The 22,283-nt window shown below is 40.3% G+C and overlaps 1 protein-coding gene across 6 annotated transcripts in view; it reads right to left on the bottom strand.

Annotated features, from left to right (window-relative positions):
- Positions 1–22,283, bottom strand: part of EPB41L4A (erythrocyte membrane protein band 4.1 like 4A) — a 279,429-nt gene that overhangs the window by 233,863 nt on the left and 23,283 nt on the right. For 2 of the 6 annotated variants that reach the window (XM_081505742.1, XM_081505746.1), the window contains exon 1: positions 11,169–11,251. The exons of 2 other annotated variants lie outside the window; for them this stretch is intronic. In XM_081505742.1, the coding sequence (XP_081361868.1) occupies positions 11,169–11,225 (57 nt within the window). In that variant the 5' untranslated portion in view covers positions 11,226–11,251. Of the gene's footprint in view, positions 1–10,656; positions 11,027–11,168; positions 11,252–22,283 lie in introns of those variants that run through there. 2 more of the 6 variants (XM_081505740.1, XM_081505743.1) reach the window with 1 other exon arrangement.

Raw genomic sequence — 22,283 nt, 5'->3', positions numbered from 1 at the left:
TTTACTCTGTAACTTTTCACACCTCCCCTCCTTCCCATTCACCACTGAGAATGCATATAAACAAAACTTCAAGTTTGAGGCCAAGGCTTTTAAAAAACGTAAGAATCGGTAATGTTATGGTCAACATTCAGGTTCTTTTTGTCTATAGAAAGGTAGCTCCCAACTCCAGCTGCATATTACAATTACCTGGGGAGCTTTTTAAAAATACCACTGCCTAAGTTCCACTCCATACCAACTGAATCAAAATCTCAGGGTAGAAGAAGAGACCATCATGTACAGTTGCTGATTTTAGCTCCACTGGATGACTTTAATGGGAAGACAGGGTTGAGAACCACTGCACAGAGGATGCTAAAGAAATATTAAGGCCCTAGAGTAATGGTGGAACACTAAAGCCAAGCCCTAGGCTCAATCCTCTTGTCCCTTCTTCCTAAGAACCTCTTGGAAACACAGATATCAAGTAGGTGACAACTTCTCCACTTTGGCTGCTGCTGCTGCTGCTAAGTCACTTCAGTCGTGTCCGACTCTGTGCAACCCTATAGACGGCAGCCCACCAGGCTCCGCTGTCCCTAGGATTCTCCAGGCAAGAATATGGGAGTGGGTTGCCATTTCCTTCTCCAGTGCATGAAAGGGAAAAGTGAAAGTGAAGTTGCTCAGTCATGTCTGACTCTTAGTGATCCCATGGACTATAGCCTACCAGGCTCCTCCGTCCATGGGATTCTCCAGGCAAGAGTACTGGAGTGGGGTGCCATTGCCCTTTGGAGTGGGGTCAAAACCAGAAGGTTGAAATGGGATCCAGAATCTCACAGCACAATACAAAAATGTCCAGGTTTTGTTCAAAAGTCACTCATCATACCAAGAATGAGTAAGATCTCCAACAGAATAAAAAAAAGACAAGCAACAGATTTCCACATCAAGATGACAGAGATATTAGAATTATGACAGATTTTTATGTACCCATGATTAAAATTCTTCAAGAAGCCATTAGGAAGATGGTACATAAACTGGGGGAAATGCTCCCATCTTCCTCAGGCCCTTGAAGTAAATTCATCACTAGCCCAGACAGAATCGTGCAGGTGTGGGCTAGTGCAGGTTGGGAAGCTTGTTCAGGGGAAGGATACCATGGGATACCATCCCACCTGTACACTAGCCTGCAATCTCCTAGGGGCCGTTTACTGTAAGTCACCTTTGTCTTAATGGATTTAATCTGACTTTCTGAATGAAACTGTTGAATGAGCCAAAGATAAGGACCATTAGAAGGGAGCTCCACTACTGTGAAATGATTGACTGTGTCTCCAAAGCCTTCGGGTGTGAAGAAGGGAAAAAAGGACTGACCTCAGGGCTGGCTTTGACTAAACATAGAAAGTAAGAATGAAAGTTAAAAACTTCTACGGACTTCATTGAAATTAATAATTTCTGCTTAGCAAAACATCCTGTAAAGAGGATGAAAAGACAAGCTACAGACTGAGATAAAATATTTGCAAACTACAGATCCAAAGAAAGGACTAATACCTAGAATATGTGAAGCACTAGAAAAATGCAACAGTAGCAAAACAAACAATCCAGTTAGAACATCAGCAAAGACAAAAAGAGACACTTCACCAAAGAAGATACACAGGTAGCAAATAAGTACATGAAAAGACATGCCATATAATTAGCTACCAGGGAAATGCAAATTAAACCTACAAAGAACAATTCTCCAGATTCTAGAAAAGGTAAAACTAACATCTAGTAGAAGAAGGCATTATCGGTTGCTTAGCAGTAGCAGAAGCAGAGACTAAGGATGGTGGCGATGTGTTGACTGAATGGGGGCACACAGGAATTTTGAAGAGATAGAAATGTTTCTAATCTTGATTTTAGTGGTGGCTACAACAGTATAAAAATTTGTTGAAACTTCTATCTATACAAATAAAGGGTACCTTTTATTAAAAAAAAAAAAAAGAACAATTCTCTGTTCAAAAAACCAAAAACTACCATAAGATATCACTATATACCAAACAGGATAGCTAAATAAAAATAGTGACAACACCAAATGCTGACGAGGACACAGAGAAATTGAGTCACTCACACATTGCTGGTGGGAATATAAAATGGTACAGCCTCTTTGGAAAACAGTTTGGCAGCTTCTTAAAAAACTAAACATGCATCTGCCATATGACCCAGTAATTGAACTCTTCAGTATTTATCCCAGAGGAATAAAATTTTATTTTCATATATAAAATGTATTTATGAATATTTGTAGCAGCTTTAATCATAAAGTCAAAAATTGTGAATAACCCAGTGTCCTTCAGCAGGTGGAAAGTTAATCAAACTATGGTTACATCTGTACCATGGAATACTGCTTAGTAATAAACACTAATACATGCAAAACCTGGATGAATCATCAGAGACTTACTCTGCATGGAAAAGCCTATCCAAATGACTCCACAGAACATTTTTGTAATGATAAGATTATAGAAAGAGATTTGTGGCAGTGAGTTTAAGGAGATAGAGAAGCAGCCGAGATGTGGCTGTGGCTATAAAGGGTACTGAGAGCAAGTTCTGTGGTGTTGAGAATGTCCTGGGTCTTGACTGCAACCATGCTGATACCCTGGCTATCATACTGGACTATATAGTTTTGTAAGAAGTTACAACTGAGCAAAACTGAATAAAGGGACACGGCATCTCTCTGTGTAGTATTTCTTACAACTGCATGTGAATTCTCTCAAAAGAAAAAGTTTAATTAAAACAAAAAGGCTGCTGGCCCACTGAACATTGACTACAACACATACAGCAAACAGCAAGAACCGAGAAATGACCTTTATGTGTGTTCAGCACTGTTATTTACTGGCCATTTTTAGCTCTAACATTTCATTCATGATTCATGAGTCTCAGCAACCTAACTAATTTTATTCAATAAAGAAGGACACCCCATAGCCTTGCCAAGACTAATATTTCCCTAGTGACATTCAACATATTAGCTATCAAGCCTACAACATACCACAGACTCCAGTGACCATTTTCTATGCTGATACTTGTTTTGTTCTCTACCATCTCTTTAGAGAAAGATGCTAAAATGCCCATCTGTCTGGTACTACAACCTTTCCAGCCCTGTCTTTCAGACTAACATCTTCATATGAACTGGGGGAAAAAAAATCACTACTCCTAATGCTTCATCTTTCCTGTCACAAACCCAATCCTCAGAGGAAACCGAAAAGGGTTATTACTCTACAGTTTTTTTAGGACAATAAGAATTCATCTGTAACTCAATTTCACATTTGAGAGATTCTGAATCCACATTTATTGGGTCCAAAAACAATTTAAAAAACTGCCACCTTCACTTTTTACCTATAAGAATAGTTCTTAAAGAGGCTTCCCAGGTGGCACAGTTGGTAAAGAATCCGCCTGTCAAAACAAGAGACACAAGAGACATGGGTTCAATCCCTGGGCAAGGAAGATCCCCTGGAGAAGAAAATGTCAACCCACTCCAGTATTTTTGCCTGGAAAATTCCATGGACAGAGGAGACTGACAGGCTACAGTCCACGCAGCCGCAAAGAGTCTGACACAACTGAACGACTGAGCATGCATGCATAAACACTTATTCTGAATTTAAAACGGTCCAGAGAGAGAAAATCTACAATCCATCCCAATACTTACTCTGATACTTCACAACCTTCATTTGTCAAGCCATGCTATCTTCTATATCACAACTTGGTAAAAATTATGTTTTTTTCCTCTCATGATTAGAGGAATTAGTATCCACACAATGTTAGCCACTCCTAAGAATGCCGGGTTGGCTGGGTCTGAGAGCATTCAGCATTTGACTTTTGCACAATGAAATAGATCAATCTGAGAAAATAAGGAAATTCCAGGGGCCATTCCTGTTCCTGCAGCTTCAGTTCTGCAACGCCTCTCTCAACTGTGCTTCGAAACGGAGTCTGATCTTAGTGGTGCAGATGCATTTTTTTTTTATTACAACACAAAGCCTCCTTCTTTATTTGTCTGATGCACAGTTGAACATAGAATGATAGGTCCCGAGCAAAAGGAAACATGGGCCATGTTTAAGAGCTGGTAGGGCAGCCTTTCTAAAGGTATTTTAAAGTCTAGTTCTGACTTAAAATTAAGTCTAATTTTGCATCAAGGGCTAAATATGGAAACCATTCCACTGTGATGTACTCCCTGAAAATCCTTACCTGTGGCTCAGGTGTGTGCAGGCGTGAGTAGCTGTGAGCATGCAGGAACACCTTTACATAAGTGGCAGTGCACACTGGGCCAGCACTAAAGCAGTGCCCCCTCACTCTCTCTGCAGACACTCGTTCTCCGAGGGGCCAGCGCACTAGGGAACCCACAGCAGTCCCTCAGCTTTCAATGGGCATGAATGCAGGCCAAAGAACACATATATTTCCCCTCAAACATTTGGAAACGTCTTCTTAAAGTAATCAGAAGTTTGTTAAGCACTTCCTTTTATGTAATAAACTGATAAAACCATTGGCAGTGTCAAAATATATCCCCCCCACCACATATCCTGAACACCTATAATTTATTATTTAAAAAAAAAAAAAGATGTGTCCTGTAAATAAAGTTAGGGCATCACATCAAAATACTTCTCAAAGGAATATGAAAGCCTAAAACTGCCTTTCATAAGTACTGATTTGGGGGGAAAGAAAGAGGCGAGGAACATAAAGGCCAGGCTAAAGAAACATCCAAAAGAGCAGCAGAGCTGGCAGCAGGAACCAAGTCTGAGACCACACACTGCCACATCCTGGGAGTCTGCCCATAATCGAGAGCAGGGAGGAACACTGGAATGTTCATGAGCCTCATCACGCCTACTTTCTCGTCAAAGGGAGCAAGAGATCTCACCAGTGGCAAACTGCATGAAAAGACCATCACTCTACTCTGAGATGAAACCTAGCCATTCTAAAAAGCTATGAGCAGCATTTCTCATACTGACTTAGACAGCTTTGCTCTCAGGCTCGCCCAGAGGCACAACAAATTCTCCAGCATTAACAGGAGAGCTGTCAAAATAACTGCTTAATGGAATCTGTCCAAATCTAGAACCAATCACTTTTGCCAACATATGATTAGTTACTGAAATTCTTCAAGATGTAAGACAGGCTATTTGAGTTGCCTTTTATTCAAAGCACTGACACAGTAAATTTTTGAGATGACTGTTTTAAGGAAATTAAAAGCCACAGAATTTCTCTATTTTATGATCTTTGGGTCAAAATGGGATCTACTCTTCCCAGTAGGTTAATCATTGTTACCTGAAAGAGAAAAATCCCAGTAGGTTAATCATTGTTACCTGAAAGAGAGGGCTATACAATCTAAAGCGACCCCACTAATGGAGAGCTCAGCCCTAGTCCCAGGAAGCAGGAACCAAACAGGAGTAGTTAAGAGGGTGTCATGCTAAATAAGAAAACAACATAACACTATTCTACCGAATCCTGAGGGGAAAAAAAAAACAGGTTGAGAAATGACTGAAAACAACTAAGGGTCAGTAAGAAAATTTTCCCGGAGTATATTATTTATCTATGTTTAAATATAATGCTTCCTCTCTCCTTACTTGTTTTTTATTTCAGCAAAATATTACTTAGTTGTTATAATTTTACACATGATGTTCTGTAAAATAATGTTAAAATAACTATAAAGACAGAAATTGACCATGGATACTTACTTTTCTCATCCATAAAGTTACCACCTGAAAATTCTTTGACCAATGGATGATTTTTATGGGAACCGACAAAACAAAAAAACCTTCCCTAAAAATCGGCATACCCAAGTAAGTTCTCAGAGAATAACCTCAAGAACAGGAAAAAAAAACAAACAAAAAACCCCTCTAGTTTCAGATAGTTTAACATACACAAAGAACAGTAAGTCTCTCATCATGTAATGTATTACAAAGCATGGAAAAAAGACTGAAATGTCCCCAACTAATTTTGATGTTGGCAGAACAGCCAGAGAAACCATTCCCCTACACATACAGACAAATGAGCCAAAGGGAAAGGAGAGGAAAGTGCCCGCCTCATTCACCCAGAGGACAGTGATTTTTTTTTTTCAACAAGTAAAAAAACTCCCCAGACCATTCTGACACGCTCTCTGACTGTGAATCAGTATAACTCAACAATCCTTCACAAATCCTTTATCCAAAACTCAGGGAGCCAGATGTGCTTCAAGATTCCAAACTCCCCAGAAAGACACTATGGGGCATATGTTCTATATTTCACACACCTTCAGAGAGTCTGGGCAGCTACAGTTTTTCTGTAGCAAAAGTAAATATTTATAATAATGTGATAAATAAAAAAATTTAATTGCCTCTCATCATAGTTAGGTATTTTCTTCAAATATTTGCAAGTCAGGTCAGGTTTTACAATCAAATGAATTATTTAAAAGTTTTCAGAACTTTTTGGCTTTCAGAATTATGGAGAAGGGATTATTGATCTGTTACAGAACATTCTGTAAATAATGTTAATTACTGATAATGCATCAAATGCCTACTTTGAGAGATGATGCATTTGGCATATATTATCTTTAATTTTTTCCACCATTCTGCAAGAATGAGGACATTCTGGGTGAATGTCCTCTGAACAAATGAGGTTCAGAAAGGTTAAGCAACTTGCCCAAAGCCAGTTATGAAAGAACTACAACTTGAATCAAGATCTGTCCATTCACCAACAATAGGACTTGTACCAAGTCCATCCACTATGCTATTAAATAGTCAGGTTCTTGATTGCAAGCTACAGAAAGCAACTCTAGCAAACCTAAGCAGAGAAGCAATTTTCTGAAAGCATACTGATAGCCTACAGAATAGATGGGAAACCTGGAGAATCAAGCTCACCAAGTGAGCACAAGTTAAGGGAGGTCAAGCTGCAGAAGCCATTACCTACATCAAGTCCTGAATTTAGGATGCTGCTATTGACATCTCCACCTCTACTGCTGCCTTCACCCTGCCAAGGCAGGACACACATCACTATTGCTGCTGGACTCTAGATAACCAAGCAGAGCTATGAAAATTTTCTAACCTGTTCGTCTTTGCAAATTCAAAGTGCTAGCACTTTGGTTAAGCTTCAGCCACATATCTCTATGCTTTCATAATATGAAAAAGGCAACATGCTCCATCACGTCCACACCAAGAAGGGGCTCTTCCCAAATTCTACCAAACATTTAAAGGGGTGTTAGGATACTGGGCAATTTCCCCTAAAAGGGGTGGGGAGAACAGTGTTGTTATTCTAAATAAAATATTTGTAAATCATACTCAATGGCATGCAATAAGGTGCATGTGGGTGTGCTTAGTTGCTCAGCCGTGTCCGACTCTTTGTGACCCCACGGACTGCAGCCCACCAGGCTCCTCTGTCCAAGGGATTCTCTAGGCAAGAACACTGGAGTGGGTTCCCATTCCCTTCTCTGGGGGATATTCCAGAACCAGGGATCAAACTCAGGTCTCCCTGCATTGCAGGCAGATTCTTTACCATCTGAGTCATCAGGGAAGCAGGACTTCAGAAATAAAATTGCTGTAATTTTAAGAAATTTATAATAGGGTAATTCACATTAGTAAAATTTAAATAAAGAAAACTGGTGGTTTTAAAAATATTTTATATAATTTAACATTCATTCTTCATTTTTAAACTCTTAATAAGTTAGGAAGAGAAAGTTCTTTCATTAACTTTATGTTCTTCACTCCAATTTAATCATATTTGAAAGAGCAAGACAAAAAGCATTTTAATCACTCACCATCATTTCTCCATGTCATTCAAAAGCTCTAACCAATGGCTATCAGAAGAGAAGGGCTACAACTGCCAGAAAATAGGAAGCAAATTGTCGTTATCTGGCAGATGACAGGATATTCTATACCTGTGACAAGGATGAAGACTGCAACCCAGCATAGAGGCTGAAATCCACTCTTGTATGAATCTTGTCTGAGTTAAGAGCTTAGCTGTTCTTGGGGGAAATTCTGACTTGGTGAATTAATTCATATGTGGTTATTCAGACTGGGCATTAAATATTCCATTTTATAATACAAGAGTATCTCTTCAAGAATAATTATGATATCTTTTGAATGTTTGAGTTTCTTTTGAGCACATGAAACTTGATTGGTGCCCAGGGATTCAATAAGAAAGGAGAAGGGGGTCTTATCTGCAGCTACAAGACCAGCATATAGGAAGCAGGTGTATCTAATAAACAGTTCTCAAATTTCCTTACCTGCCTTCTAATCCTTTTAGGTTATCCTCAATAAAAATATTGTATATATACACTTATGTACATAATATATTAATATTATTCTGAATAAAAAGTATTTTAGAAAGAGTTACAACCAACCCAGACTTGAATTAGAAGTATCTGAGTGCAAAGAGGGAAATGCTTTGGACAAAGACTTGCAGAAGTATGACAAAACAGTCTGAAGAAGCTAGAAGTGAACCATGGAGAAGCTGGAAAGAAAAGTCCAGAGCAAGAGCTGTCCATCTCCAAGATCAGACAGTTTCCCTGGTGAATTCTACTAAACATTTAAAGAAGATTTAATGCCAGTCCTTCTCAAACTCTTTCAAAATACTGAAGAGGAGGGAACACTTCAAAATATTATTATTTTTTAATAATAAAGTTAGCCTTGGTTTGCCATGTTAATTGCAAACGTTATTTTTTTTGCCTTTCAATTCAGGTTTAAGAAGTTGTAATTTTTTCATGAAGGTATAATTGACACATAACACATAACATCATATTAGTTTCATATATAAAACATAATGATTTTATATATATATATAAAATACTATCCATCACTCAAGAGAGGAGACTTCAGTCTCACAAATTCATGATAGGTGTTCAAATTGGTAGAATTTCTGAAAATAATGTGATTAATGTGTATTGATTTCTTTTTAACTAGAACATTACTCCTTTTCTCCAAGCTTTATTGTCTCAGAAATAAAGTTGTGAGCTCATTGTTAGCCAAGCTCATTGTTAGCCAAATAATTAACTTTTTAATATGACTTAATTAGTCTTTTCATTTCAGATATTTCATTTCATTACACATATCTCTAGCTACTTTAATAAACAATTCAGCCCTAGCACTTTATATTTTTAAAAGGCAAAACAGGATGAGGCAATGCCGTGCATCCTCTCAGCTGTGAGGCCTGTCTGTATGAAGCGCAGCTGTTTGCACTAAGACCTAACGAAGACACTATCACCCACGAATGGGTATCATATGTTAAACCCTGCAAATACACAGTGAAGAAATAAATGGCCCCTGAAGCATCAGTCTCGTAAACCCAGAAAATAAAATTGCTCAAGCCTTACATAAAATATCAGTACAACAAATCACTCCTGTCTGATCCTAAATTATTTCCAGTGGGATATCAAACCTTCAGTAATACATTTTACTAGTTTAAAAATTAATAAATACTGTTCATTTTGATAGATTCTAAAAGGCTTACACATAAACTAATTATTTTAAGGAATACAAGGACTTCCCAGTTCATCTATATGGCCCCATATTGATTTAAAAGGATGCTCAGGGAATGAGTTTTCTGGGTAATTGAATTTTCCAGGTTGTTTTAATCCAATAAGCAATTGTGGAATTTAACTGTCAGGCTGACTGTGAGAGATGTAAGAGATTGGACTGAGCACTAACTTCAGGACATATTATAGAAATAAAGTTTTAAAATAAATCTCTGATACCAACTTTCTTTTTAACCCCATATTTAGGATCAAAAATATAGGACAGATCTCAAAATTGAGATTATAGATTCCAGTTACTTTGACTGGACAGTAAAGGAAGATACTATAGATATAACACTGGAAGACTGAATAGATGAAAGGCTCAGCGAGATCAGAGAGTGATTCTCCTGCAAGAAAGCAGAAGCACCGAGTTAAGAGACAAACACACACACACTGGTAGTAGATCCTTTCCCCTTCCGCCACCCTACTTGACATTGACTTCACCATTAACAGAGCCTACCAGTGGGTCCCTGCTAAAAAGACTGAGAAAAAACAGGAAAAATTTAAAAAAAGAGCAAATTGCCACCTGGATACCTTAGTGTGTGTGTCCACCTGGACGGTCCACACGTGCCCCGAAAGACATGGACCTCACAACTGACAGAGAAAACTAAAGCCCAGAGAAGAGAATTCCCATCCCACTGGGACTAATGATGGCATAAAAGCACTGACTTGCAAAGACTTAGCCATCCAGACACAGAGGAGAAAGGCCTAAAGGCTGCTTGCCCTTCAGCTCTGTTAGTGCCCCAAAGGGATGGTTGAGGGTCCTGCACATAAGGATGTGCAGGATGAAGCTCACTAAACTGGAGGTTCCCGATGGCATCTCCTCTCAAACTCTGCTCAGAAAGGTCTTTAGGCTGACTCGCATGGTTGCTGACTTGGCCAGATCCAGATGCAACCAGGGATTAAGGTAGACGCATGAAGTCCTGGTACCTGAGGCCGACCATGTCCAACACAGGGGCTCTTCTGAGCCCAACCAGACTGTTACCGAAACACAAGTCTGTGTGCCCGATGCACAGTAAGGCCAAACAATACCAAACTGTTGGAGTTTGGAGCAGAGACAGGTTTATTGAGGGCCATGAAAGTAGACAAGTGGCTCATGCCTTAAAAACCTCAAACTCCCCAAAAGCTTTCAGCAAAGCCCTTTGCCAGGAAAGGTGAGGGAGGAGCATGGTTAGTTGTTGTAAACTTTTTGGTACCAGATCCTTTGTTCTAGAGGTCCTCTCATAGTCCAGTAGTGATGCTTCTGTAAATCTCTTAACGAATGTTATCTTCTGTCCTGACAAGAAAGGGCGAGGTCCCCAGCAAGGCACAACTTTCTCCTCAGAGGTCCTCGTCCTGGCTAAGAGGAGGCAGGTTTCAGCTGGTGGCTTCCTCAGGGCCAGGTTCCCAGACCCTGCCCAGCTGTCATCGCTGAGGGAGCCAGACGCCCAGGACCCAACAGGAGCCAGGAGCCTCAGGCTCCTCAGGCCGCCCATATGGTAGGGACCAGGTCCCCCAGGCTGCTGCCATCAGGTCGAAGAGATGGGATGAGGGGAAGGTTCACCATCGCCTCAAGGTCTGAGTCCAGTCAGTGGGAGGCTTTGGCGAGGGTTCTGGAGCCCTGCAGGACACGGCCCCCAGCCTGCTCCCTGACCCCCAGCTCACCTGCTGGCTTGAGGCCAGGTGAACTGGAAGAGCCCCAGGGAGAAGGCTAGGATCCTCCTCTTACCTCACTCTCCACCCAAGGATCACCCTCCGCTGACTGAATCCCCTCACTAACGGTCATTCCTTGACAGTTGGTTGTTTGTGGGCGGGGCCCATTGTGGTGTCAACCAATGGGTGAGCAGGACCACTACCGGTCTCACATTGACAGTTGGTCGCTTGGGGGAGGGGCTCTGTGCAGCACCAACCAATGGATGAGCAGGACTCGTTGCCTGATAATAGGCTGGGGGGTAGTGGCGCATAGCAAGGGCGGTGTGCTAAGGGCTGCACTTGATCTGGCTCTATTATAAGACTACCATTCCCACAGGACACCCCGCTTCCCTCAGGGCTCCAAAGCCTTCCCATCACTTTAAGTATCTCAAAAAGGTAATGAACTACCAATAGAAGGTAAGTGTCAGACTTTGCCCAGAACAGACCATTAATATTAACAGTTTCTTATCAAGGGCTATATTTTAAAGACACTGTGTTAAGTAATTTGCAAATTTTTCCTTTGAGTTGCCAAAAAATATGACATTTATCACAAAGTCCTCCAAACTGTAGATTTGAAGAGTTTCTACATTTTCAAATATACATTGTCTGTAAGTGAGATTTTATATGAAGCAGTTCAGTAGACTGTAGGTTTTATTAGAATGCTGCTGCTGCTGCTAAGTCGCTTCAGTCGTGTCCGACTCTGTGCGACCCCATAGACGGCAGCCCACCAGGCTCCTCCGTCCCTGGGATTCTCCAGACAAGAATACTGGAGTGGGTTGCCATTTCCTTCTCCAGTGCATGAAAGGGAAAAGTGAAAGTGAAGTCGCTCAGTCGTGTCCGACTCTTAGCGACCCCATGGACTATAGCCTACCAGGCTCCTCCATCCATGGGATTTTCCAGGCAAGAGTACTGGAGTGGGGTGCCATTGCCTTCTCCGTTTATTAGAATATAATCACATTAAAGAGAATAATCAGAAATTCAGATTAAGTAACTGATTCAAAACTCATGAAATACATTCTTTATGTTCCACCTTCACTACATTAAAAAGAAATGTAAAAGTTGCCCACCCAAGTTTTAACAACAGGAATAATAAAAAGGAAGTAAATCATCTCAGTCTTATACCAGCACATAAGGACCAGCAGAGAGAAGTTTTAAAATATCAAATCCAAGTGTTCCTCACCAGGGCCTATGCCACAGAGGAGACTTGGACAGTCTAGTTGTTTGAATAGAAATTCACAGATCATTAAATTAATTCAAAGACCAACAGGGCAGCAAACTAACAACGTACCCTTATAGTAAGTACCTGATTACAGATTGTGACTATTCACCAAAATAAATCATTTAAAGGGGCAAGCAGTCCAAGGTTGAAGTTTGAAAGTGCAGGGCAGAGCTATTGCTAGAGCAACCCTTAAATATACAGACTGAAGGAAGGCAAATGGTAGGGGAGGAGACTGGAAAGGCTAAGTCTGGAAACAGATTGGTGGCTTGGGTTCCTGGTCATGGGGTGCACCTGAATCACAAAGGGGAGGTTTTTAAACTTTATCCAAGCTCAGATCCCACCCAGGCCACTTAAATCAGAACCTCTCTGATTTTCAAAACTCCCTCCAACTGACTATACTCTGCAATCAGGAGTCAGCCCCACTGGCCTGAGAAGGAGAGGAAGGCAGGCTTAGGAACAGACAACCTGTGTTCTAAAAACCTCAAGTCTCAGGCTGCCCTGACATAAAGTGCTGTTCCGTGACCACCTGGGCAGCAGGAGGCTCTCTCAAAGGCCTGGCCCAGGCTTCCATCCACCTAGTTCATTTCTGTATGCGAGTCAATTGTCTCTAATCTTCCGAAGGGCATCTTGATGGGATCCCAGAAAACAACAACACTGTGGAAACATTGCTGGTGAGGGGTCTGGTGAGCAAGCTGAGCAGGGAGTTGCCAGGCTCATTACTCTCCCTTTTAGCCCCCTGCTATGAATTCTCAGACGTAAACACACACTTAAAAGTAAATTATTGGTTTGTGGACCTCTGAAGCAGTTGCTTCTTAATTTAATGAGCTGTGAACTTACGCTAAAGTAACTTCTCATCCCAGAAGAGAACCTTTGGACATGAAAAAACAACAAATGTCTGGGCCTCAGCAAGAGGTTCAAAGCACAAGAGTAGGGGAAAAAAAACAAAAGAAAGTACAATAATTGAAAAAGCAAAACTCACATTTCCTAATAGGATAAACTGACATCATTCAAAATTATCTCCCTGTATGGGGTCAGATTTGAATTGGCATTTTTAATAAGCTGGGTGGTTCTGGCTCATGTTCTCTGATGAGACTGTAGTCAGAATATTAGCCAGTGCTGTACCTGTTGAGTGCATGAATGGGGCTATGAGCCCAAATTCCAAAATGGTTCACTCCCCAAGCCACTGGCAAGATATTTTCTTTTAAAATTAAAAATGTATGTATTTATTTTATAAACCATTGGTAGACTTGATCTAAAAACAATTTTTTACCAAAACAGAATAATCCTCACATATTATACACACATATGTTTTAAAATCCATATGGTATCTCAAAAACCACCTATGCATTCTTTGTGCTATGTTTGGTGATCTTAAAGACACCAAGTACATGTAAAGTGAGTGGTGAGTGAGTACAATATGGATTTAAACTTAGAAAAAGAAATCATTACCGAAATGAAGTAGTTTGAAACATTTAAAAAAAAAAAACAAAACCCAAAATGTAAATAATCATGAACATGAAAAAGAGCACTCAAAAGTAATCAAAAAATATAAAAACTCCACATTTTCCTTATCAAATTGACAAGGATATTTTATATGCTAATATTCTATGTTCATGAAACTCTAGAAGTACAAAATAAAATAATCGTGATAATAAGAGCAGCCAGGGTGCATTCTCAGCTAATTTTCATCCCTACCCAGTAAGAAGGGTAGAAAGAAATGAAGGCCAAGGGACCAAGTAAACTCAGCACATGGCAGGCAAGGGCAGATCCAGGACAGATCACAGCTATGCTAACTCAATAACCTAAGCATTAGCCATTAATCTAAAGTGCAGCTTATCTAAAAAATATTTGGCCCTATGAAACAAGAACCTTAAAAATCCCCAAGAATTTGGATCCAGAAATCCCCCTTCTAGAGTACTCAGACAATCAAACTAAGCCACTAAGCTAAGGAATGCATACAGCAAGTTCATACAGTGGTATATTAAACAAACCGGCCACAGTGGAATATTTAGACAGAGCAGGATCATACAGCTTTCAAGGTGGAAAGTGGCTTAAGTGATGACTTAGTCCAACCCAGTCACCTTACACGGATGATTATTTACTATGAAAAAAATTTAACTTTTTTCCCAATGTGGGAAGACACGGAGGAATCTTTTTATAAAAAATAGCCTTTTCTTACTTTTTCCTAGGACTGCCCAATTTCTGTACTCAGGAGTTTAATGGGAGGGAAGGTTTATCAGTATTTACAATAAACAGCCCCACAATAAACACATTTTTAGAACTGGGTTTTCTTTCTTGCATGTATGGTCATCCCAGTAGGCCTATCTTTGCTACAGAGGCAAAAATTACAATTAAGCTATGTAACTGTTCATAAAATCATACTGCTGATTTAAGTTCATGGGCTCTGAGTAAAATGTACATTGTCTTTAAAACACAGGCTTCTCAGTGGCTCATCCAGTACCTTGGAGACTTTTTCCCTTACTGTCAGGATGTTTTCCAAAAGGAAGAAGCTATTGGGAGCCTATCCTTAAAAGGAGAGTGGGGTGGGGTGGGGGATCACAGTCCATCATCATTAAAGCCAGCAGCAAAATGAGTTTAGCCCGTGTAAAAAGAGATGTTTATTCAGTAAGTATTTACTGTGAGCCCACTACATGCCAGATGCTGTAGTCAATGCTGAGGAGATCTCAGTGGACAAATCCTTAAAAAAAAAATCCTGGCCTCATGAAGCACACATTCTAGTGGAGAAGACAGGCAACAAACAAAATCATCAAGTAAATTATCCACTATGTTAGAAGGGGGTACATATGGTAAACAGAAATAAAGCTGAAGGGGCCTAGTGAAAGTGTATGCACAGGGCTCAGGGAAGGTCTCAGAGAGGAGACACCTGAGCAGAGACTTGAAGGGGTGAGGTTAAGCCAGGCAGATTTCTAGGGAAAAGCATTTTCGGCAGAAAGAACAGCAGGAGCTGAGGCCCCAAGGCAGAGAGAGGCTGCATGTATGAGAAACAAATAGACTTGACTCCTACCATCTTCATGACCCTTAAGCCTTAGAATGCAGAGTATTTAAGATTAATTATTTCACTGTCTTTTAAGAATGCTCTTTAAAAATAAACCTAAAGCATTTTCCCCTTTGCCTCCAGGTTCAGCCAGCCTCCTCACTGTCCCAGGAGTTCCACAGGGCAACCCCTCACTTTCTGTGTATCTATAGCCCACTTATCCTTAACAGTCAAATTCAAGACACTTCTCCATGAGACCCTTCAGGTCTCACACTTCAATATCATACTCCATTCTGTGTTCCCCACAACAGGCTGACTAGTGTCAAAGAGAAGGGAAAGGTAACATTTACTGAAGATCACTAGGTATCAGACATTTCATATGGTATAAACTGTCTGGGTACATAACAAGTACTGTGAAACATCGACTGAATGGACTGGCTCACTTTTTCTTATGGGCAACTTTTAATGGCATATGGGCTTCATCTATGAAGTAGCCTTAAAGAAGAAAATAATAACCCTCTGCCACTCCCTACCCGCTCCCCACCCCCCGCCAAAATGAAGTAACCAAAAGTTCAAAGTGCCCATGAGTCTCAGAAAAAACAAAGAGTTTCACTCTCCTTTCCCCACCAAATCATTCAGGTTGCTGAAAACAGTAAATCTCATTGATTTTCCTGAGCCCTGTCTACTATATGCAGCGAACTGAATAAGCCATAGTAATATGTGAAGCCTGGGTAACGAACAGGTGATTATAGCTCCAGACTAGATAAAGCACAGACACAACTGCCAGAAGGGAAAACGTGCACCTGTCCCCAAGCCACCTTTGACACAACCCATCAGACTCTGAGAGCGAGAAGGGGACTCAGCTACTTATACTTACGGACAGATTCCTGTGTCGAATGTATAATTAACATGTTCACTACCCAGGGCCTGCAGAATCCTTTCTTCATCCTTCACTCAGTTAAGAACTAAAAGTTCCTGTGTAAGGAAACTATTTCTCAATCAGGGTTGTCGCATTAATTTTGAAGACTTTTTTTTAAAAAAACTACCCCTACATGCACTGACACAACCAGAAATATCAGCTTAATGTCACAGCAAACATACGTGTGGACTGTATATGATTTATTCTCAGCCCCAAAGTTTTAGTTTATGAGGAAGTTGCAAAATCTATTAGTAACTGGTATAAAAATTACAGATGTTTCTAACTATCTGAGTTCTTACTGGCTCTTACTCCGTTTTCTTCCTGCAAGAGGAATCTAACACATCCTAACACAAGAAATACAAGAATACACAGAAGACCTGTACAAAAAACATCTTTACGACCCAGATAATCACGATGGTGTGATCACTCACCTAGAGCCAGACATCCTGGAATGGGAAGTCAAGGGGGCCTTAGAAAGCATCACTACAAACAAAGCTAGTGGAGGTGATGGAATTCCAGTTGAGCTATTTCAAATCCTAAAAGATGATGCTGTGAAAGTGCTGCACTCGATATGCCAGCAAATCTGGAAAACTCAGCAGTGGCCACAGGACTGGAAAAAGTCAGTTTTCATTCCAATCCCAAAGAAACGCAATGTCAAAGAATGCTCAAACTACCGCACAATTGCACTCATCTCACACGCTACTAAAGTAATGCTCAAAATTCTCCAAGCCAGGCTTCAACAATACATGAACCGTGAACTTGCAGATGTTCAAGCTGGTTTTAGAAAAGGCAGAGGAACCAGAGATCAAATTGCCAACATCCGGTGGATCATCAAAAAAGCAAGAGAGTTCCAGAAAAACATCTATTTCTGCTTTATTGACTATGCCAAAGCCTTTGACTGTGTGGATCACAATAAACTGTGGAAAATTCTGAAAGAAATGGGAATACCAGACCACCTGACCTGTCTCTTGAGAAACCTGTATGCAGGTCAGGAAGCAACAGTTAGAACTGGACATGGAACAACAGACTGGTTCCAAATAGGAAAAGGAGTACGTCAAGGCTGTATATTGTCACTCTGCTTATTTAACTTATATGCAGAGTATATCATGAGAAACGCTGGGCTGGAAGAAACACAAGCTGGAATCAAGATTACTGGGAGAAATATCAATAACCTCAGATATGCAGATGACACCACCCTTATGGCAGAAAGCGTCAATAACCTCAGATATGCAGATGACACCACCCTTATGGCAGAAAGCGAAGAAGAACTAAAGAGCCTCTTGATGAAAGTGAAAGAGGAGAGAGAAAAAGTTGGCTTAAAGCTCAACATTTAGAAAACTGAGATCATGGCATCTGGTCCCATCACCTCATGGGAAATAGATGGGGAAACAGTGCAAACAGTGTCAGACTTTATTTTTTGGGGCTCCAAAATCACTGCTGATGGTGATTGCAGCCATGAAATTAAAAGATGCTTACTCCTTGGAAGGAAGGTTATGACCAACCTAGATAGCATATTGAAAAGCAGAGACATTACTCTGCCAACAAAGGTCCGTCTAGTCAAGGCTATGGTTTTGCCAGTAGTCATGTATGGATGTGAGAGTTGGACGGTGAAGAAAGCTGAGCGCTGAAGAATTGATGCTTTTGAACTGTGTGTTGGAGAAGACTCTTGAGAGTCCCTTGGACTGCAAGGAGATCTAACCAGTCCATCCTAAAGGAGATCAGTCCTGGGTGTTCATTGGAAGGACTGATGTTGAAGCTGAAACTCCAATACTTTGGCCACCTCATGCGAAGAGTTGACTCCTTGGAAAAGACCCTAATGCTGGGAAGGATTGGGGGCAGGAGGAGAAGGGGAAGACAGAGGATGAGATGGTTGGATGGCATCACCGACTCGATGGACATGGGTTTGGGTAAACTCCAGAAGTTGATGATGGACAGGGAGGCCTGGCATGCTGCGATTCATGGGGTCGCAAAGAGTCAGACATGACTGAGTGACTGAACTGAATTGAACTGAACACAAGAAAATAGCAATCAAATTGACCGAAGTGGTTTCAGTGAATCTTCCGTGAAGAGACTAGCCAACAGATGAGAGCCAAACTCTGACAAATGCATGCAGCGAGACTCAGAACATGCCGGTTTACGTCATTTTGTTCATCATTTTCAGTTGAACATACTTAGAAAACTAGTGACTTGGCATGTCTAATAAGCCATGGATTCCACTCAGAGCAGCAGAGTTTGTTAAATGTAGGGGGAAATGGTACATTTTGTTGTCACTTTGCTACCACAACGTCAGGCAGAAAGCACAAAATTATCTAACCATTTGAGGACAAAGGTGGACACATATACTAATGGTAAAGCCAAAACAGAAGGAGGCATGTGCTGAAACCACAGCAGCCTGTCAGGAACTTGGCTTTGCTCAACTCAGCACTGACTTAAGCAAGTGGAAAAGCACAAGGAGGACCCAGTGATCTGTAACCAAGTTGACACATAAAATCACCCTTCTCTTGGGAAAAAACCTCTACATCATTTTCAACTTTCCAATTATACTAAATGAGAAGAATTTTAGAGCAAGAATCAATTCACAATGAAATTCTTCAAAATAATGGTTTTTTTTAAGTATAGCAATGTACATCTTGATGAATATGATACCTGTTTTCAGTAGCCACAAATTAAAGAAAATGTTGTTTCAGAACATACTGATCATCTTTTGAAAACATTTAAAAGTAAGAAAAATTATTTTCTAGAGAGCAATAAGTCATACATTTACTCTTTTTTTTAATTTAATGAAGTATAGTTGATTTACAATGTTGTGTTATTTTCTGCTATACATCAAAGTGATTATACATATATATTCTTTTTCATATTCTTGTATTTATGGTTTATTATGAATATTCAATATAGCTCCCTGTGCTATACACAGAACCTTGTCGTTTATCCATTCCATATATAACAGCTTGCAAATGCTAACCCCAAACTCCCAATATATCCTTCCCCAATACCCCCTCTCCCTTGGCAACAAGTCTGTCCTCTACATACATTTACTCTTAAACACAGCTACCCAAATATCAAAATGGTAAACACTAGGTCATTTATCTTTCTCTGGCACAAGCACACTTGTGTGTGCACGCAAGCATACACCCACATATGGTTCAGCATTTTCAAGCAGGGGGAAATCTCAAGAATTTTTAACCTGAAAACACAAATAAAGCCCAAGGTTTTTCACCACCATTCACAAACGAAATTTGTGACATAAAGCGATTGATCTCCTGTCAGCCTGAGGCCTGATTTCCTTTATAGCTGTTGTTTGGGGGTCACCAAAATGCCAGTGTCGATACTGATGTTTCCATGACACTGTCACGGCTCCCTCTCCCTGGGTGCATGTAATGGCATAAAGGCATTCTAGGGAAAGTTCTTCAGGGGTTGCCAGACAAAGATTCTAGAAAATAATGATTTGTGGAAGTTCTCATGATCTTCAAAAAAAGGCTATTCAGATTCTTACAAAGACTAAATCATAACAAACTGTCTTCATCACAGAAATCAACAAAATTGCAAGTCCTCATTTGTGACTCATAATTTAATCCAACAAGGAATTTTAATGAGTAAATTCTTCCAGGCTTCCATATCTAAGCTTCATTTTTGAAACACATCTTCATCATGTGAACTTAGCTCTAAATAGAACTTAGTTCTTTCTGCTTGGACAGGCAATCTGACTACTGGGTTACGGGAAAAGCAAAGGGATTTATTTTTAGCTATGACCTTCAAAATGTGAAAAGCTATACATGAAGGTCAATATCAAAAAAAAGAGACAGAGAGAGGAAAAGAAGGAGGAAGGAAGCTGGCAGTTGTTTTCAAAGTAATCTCTGTCCAACCCAATAAATTAATTTTCTAGACAGGAAATGCAAATAATAAAAACGTATTTAAAGGAAAACTGTAATTTGGCTCATGATTTCAAACTTTCTAAGAATGTTCTAAATCATCATTTCATTTTTCTTTTAATCAGTATAAGGCTTAGTACTATACTGTGACATAATAATTATAGTTAATATTTATTTGTTATTTCTCATGTTATCATGTGCTAGACACTATTCTCAACCCTTACATGTTTTATTTCATTCATACACCATAGCAAATATGAAGCAGACAGTATTATTACCCTCATTTCACTGGTGATGAGACTGAGGCCAAAGGTCATTAGTTAATAAATGCCAGAACCACAATTTAATACTAATCAACACTCCAGAGTACCTTAAAATTTTGCAAGATTTCTTTCAGCCATTGTCTTCCTTTGAGCCTCACAAGAAATTCCAGGAAAACATCTACTTCTGCTTCATTAACTGTGCCAAAGCCTTTGACTGTGTGGATCACAACAAGCTGGAAAATTCTTCAAGAGATGGGAATACCAGACCACCTTACCTGCCTCCTGAGAAACTTATATGCAAGTCAAGAAACAACAGTTAGAAATGGCCATGGAACAATGGGCTGGTTCCAAATTGGGAAAGGAGTATGTCAAGGCTGTATATTGCCACCCTGCTTATTTAACTTATATGCAGATTACATCATGTGAAACGCCAGGCTGGATGAATCACAAGCTGGAATCAAGACTGCTGGGAGAAATATCAATCATCTCAGATATGCAAATGACACCATCCTTATGACAGAAAGCAAAGAATAACTAAAGAGTCTCTTAATGAAGGTCAAAGAGGAGTGGGGAAAAGCTAGCTTAAAGCTCAACATTCAAAAAACTAAGATCATGGCATCTGGTCCCATCATTTCATGGCATATCAGTGGGGAAAGAATGGAAACAGTGGCAGATTTTATTTTCTTGGGCTCCAAAATCACTGTAGACAGTGACTGCAGCCATGAAATTAAAAGATGCTTGCTCCTTGGAAAAAAAGCTACAATGAACCTAGAGAGTGTATTAAACAGCAGAGAGAGAGACATCACTTTGCCAACAAAGGTCCATATGGTCAAAGCCATGGTTTTTCCAATAGTCATGTGTGAATGTGAGAGTTGGACTATAAAGAAAGCTGAGAGCTGAAGGATTGATGCTTTTGAACTGTGGTGTTGGAGAAGACTCTTGAGAGTCCCTTGGACTGCAAAGAGATCAAGCCAGTCAATCCTAAAAGAAATCAACCTGAATATTCATTGGAAGAACTGATGCTGAAGCTGAAGCTTCAATACTTTGGCCACCTGATGCAAAGAGCCAACTCAGTGGAAAAGATATGATGCTGGGGAAGAGTGAGTGCAAGAGGAGAAAGGGGCGACAGAGGATGAGACAGTGGAATGGCATCACTGACTCAATGGACATGAGTTTGAGCAACTTCAGAAGATAGTGAAAGACAGGGAAGCCTGGTGTGCTGCAGTCCATGGGGTCGCAAAGAGTCGGACACAACTGAGCGACTGAACAACAACAATTGTGCCTCACAATACTTTTATATTGATGGAATAACATAACCACCGATTTAATTTCACAAATGGAAAGAAAAAACTAAGGCTCCACAATATTGACTTTTGCAAGATAGGAAATGAAGGAGCTGGCAGAGAAATGCAGATTTTCTGAGTCTATATTCTCTCACTATGCAAGCTTTCTAACTATGCTGTCTTTCTCACTGTAGACAACACAAGTATCTTCAAAGCAAAACTCTAGATTTTCTCAAATCAGAATTCTAGCTCCAGATAATATATCTGCCTATCTGCTTGCCTGCTAAGTCACTTTAGTCGTGTCCGACTCTTTGCAACCCCATGAACTGTAGCCTCCCCAGGCTCCTCCATCCATGGGATTCCCAGGCAAGAATACTGGAGTGGGCTGCCATGCCCTCCTCCATGGGATCTTCCTAACCCAGAGATGGAACCCACGTCTGTTATGTCCTCTGCATTGGCAGGAGGGTTCTTTACCACTAGCACCATCTAATTCACCTTTTTATCCCCCGTGTCAGGTACAGTGCCTGGCACAGAGCAGACCACGAGTCTATGTATTCCCTAGACACTCCTCATCTTCCTCCACTGAAGTCATTTCTCTATG

This window comes from Giraffa tippelskirchi, chromosome 7, assembly GCF_054371585.1.
Source record: "Giraffa tippelskirchi isolate mGirTip1 chromosome 7, T2T-mGirTip1v1.2.pri, whole genome shotgun sequence".
Taxonomy (NCBI): Eukaryota; Metazoa; Chordata; class Mammalia; order Artiodactyla; family Giraffidae; genus Giraffa; species Giraffa tippelskirchi.
This window is presented reverse-complemented; position numbering and strand designations above follow the sequence as displayed.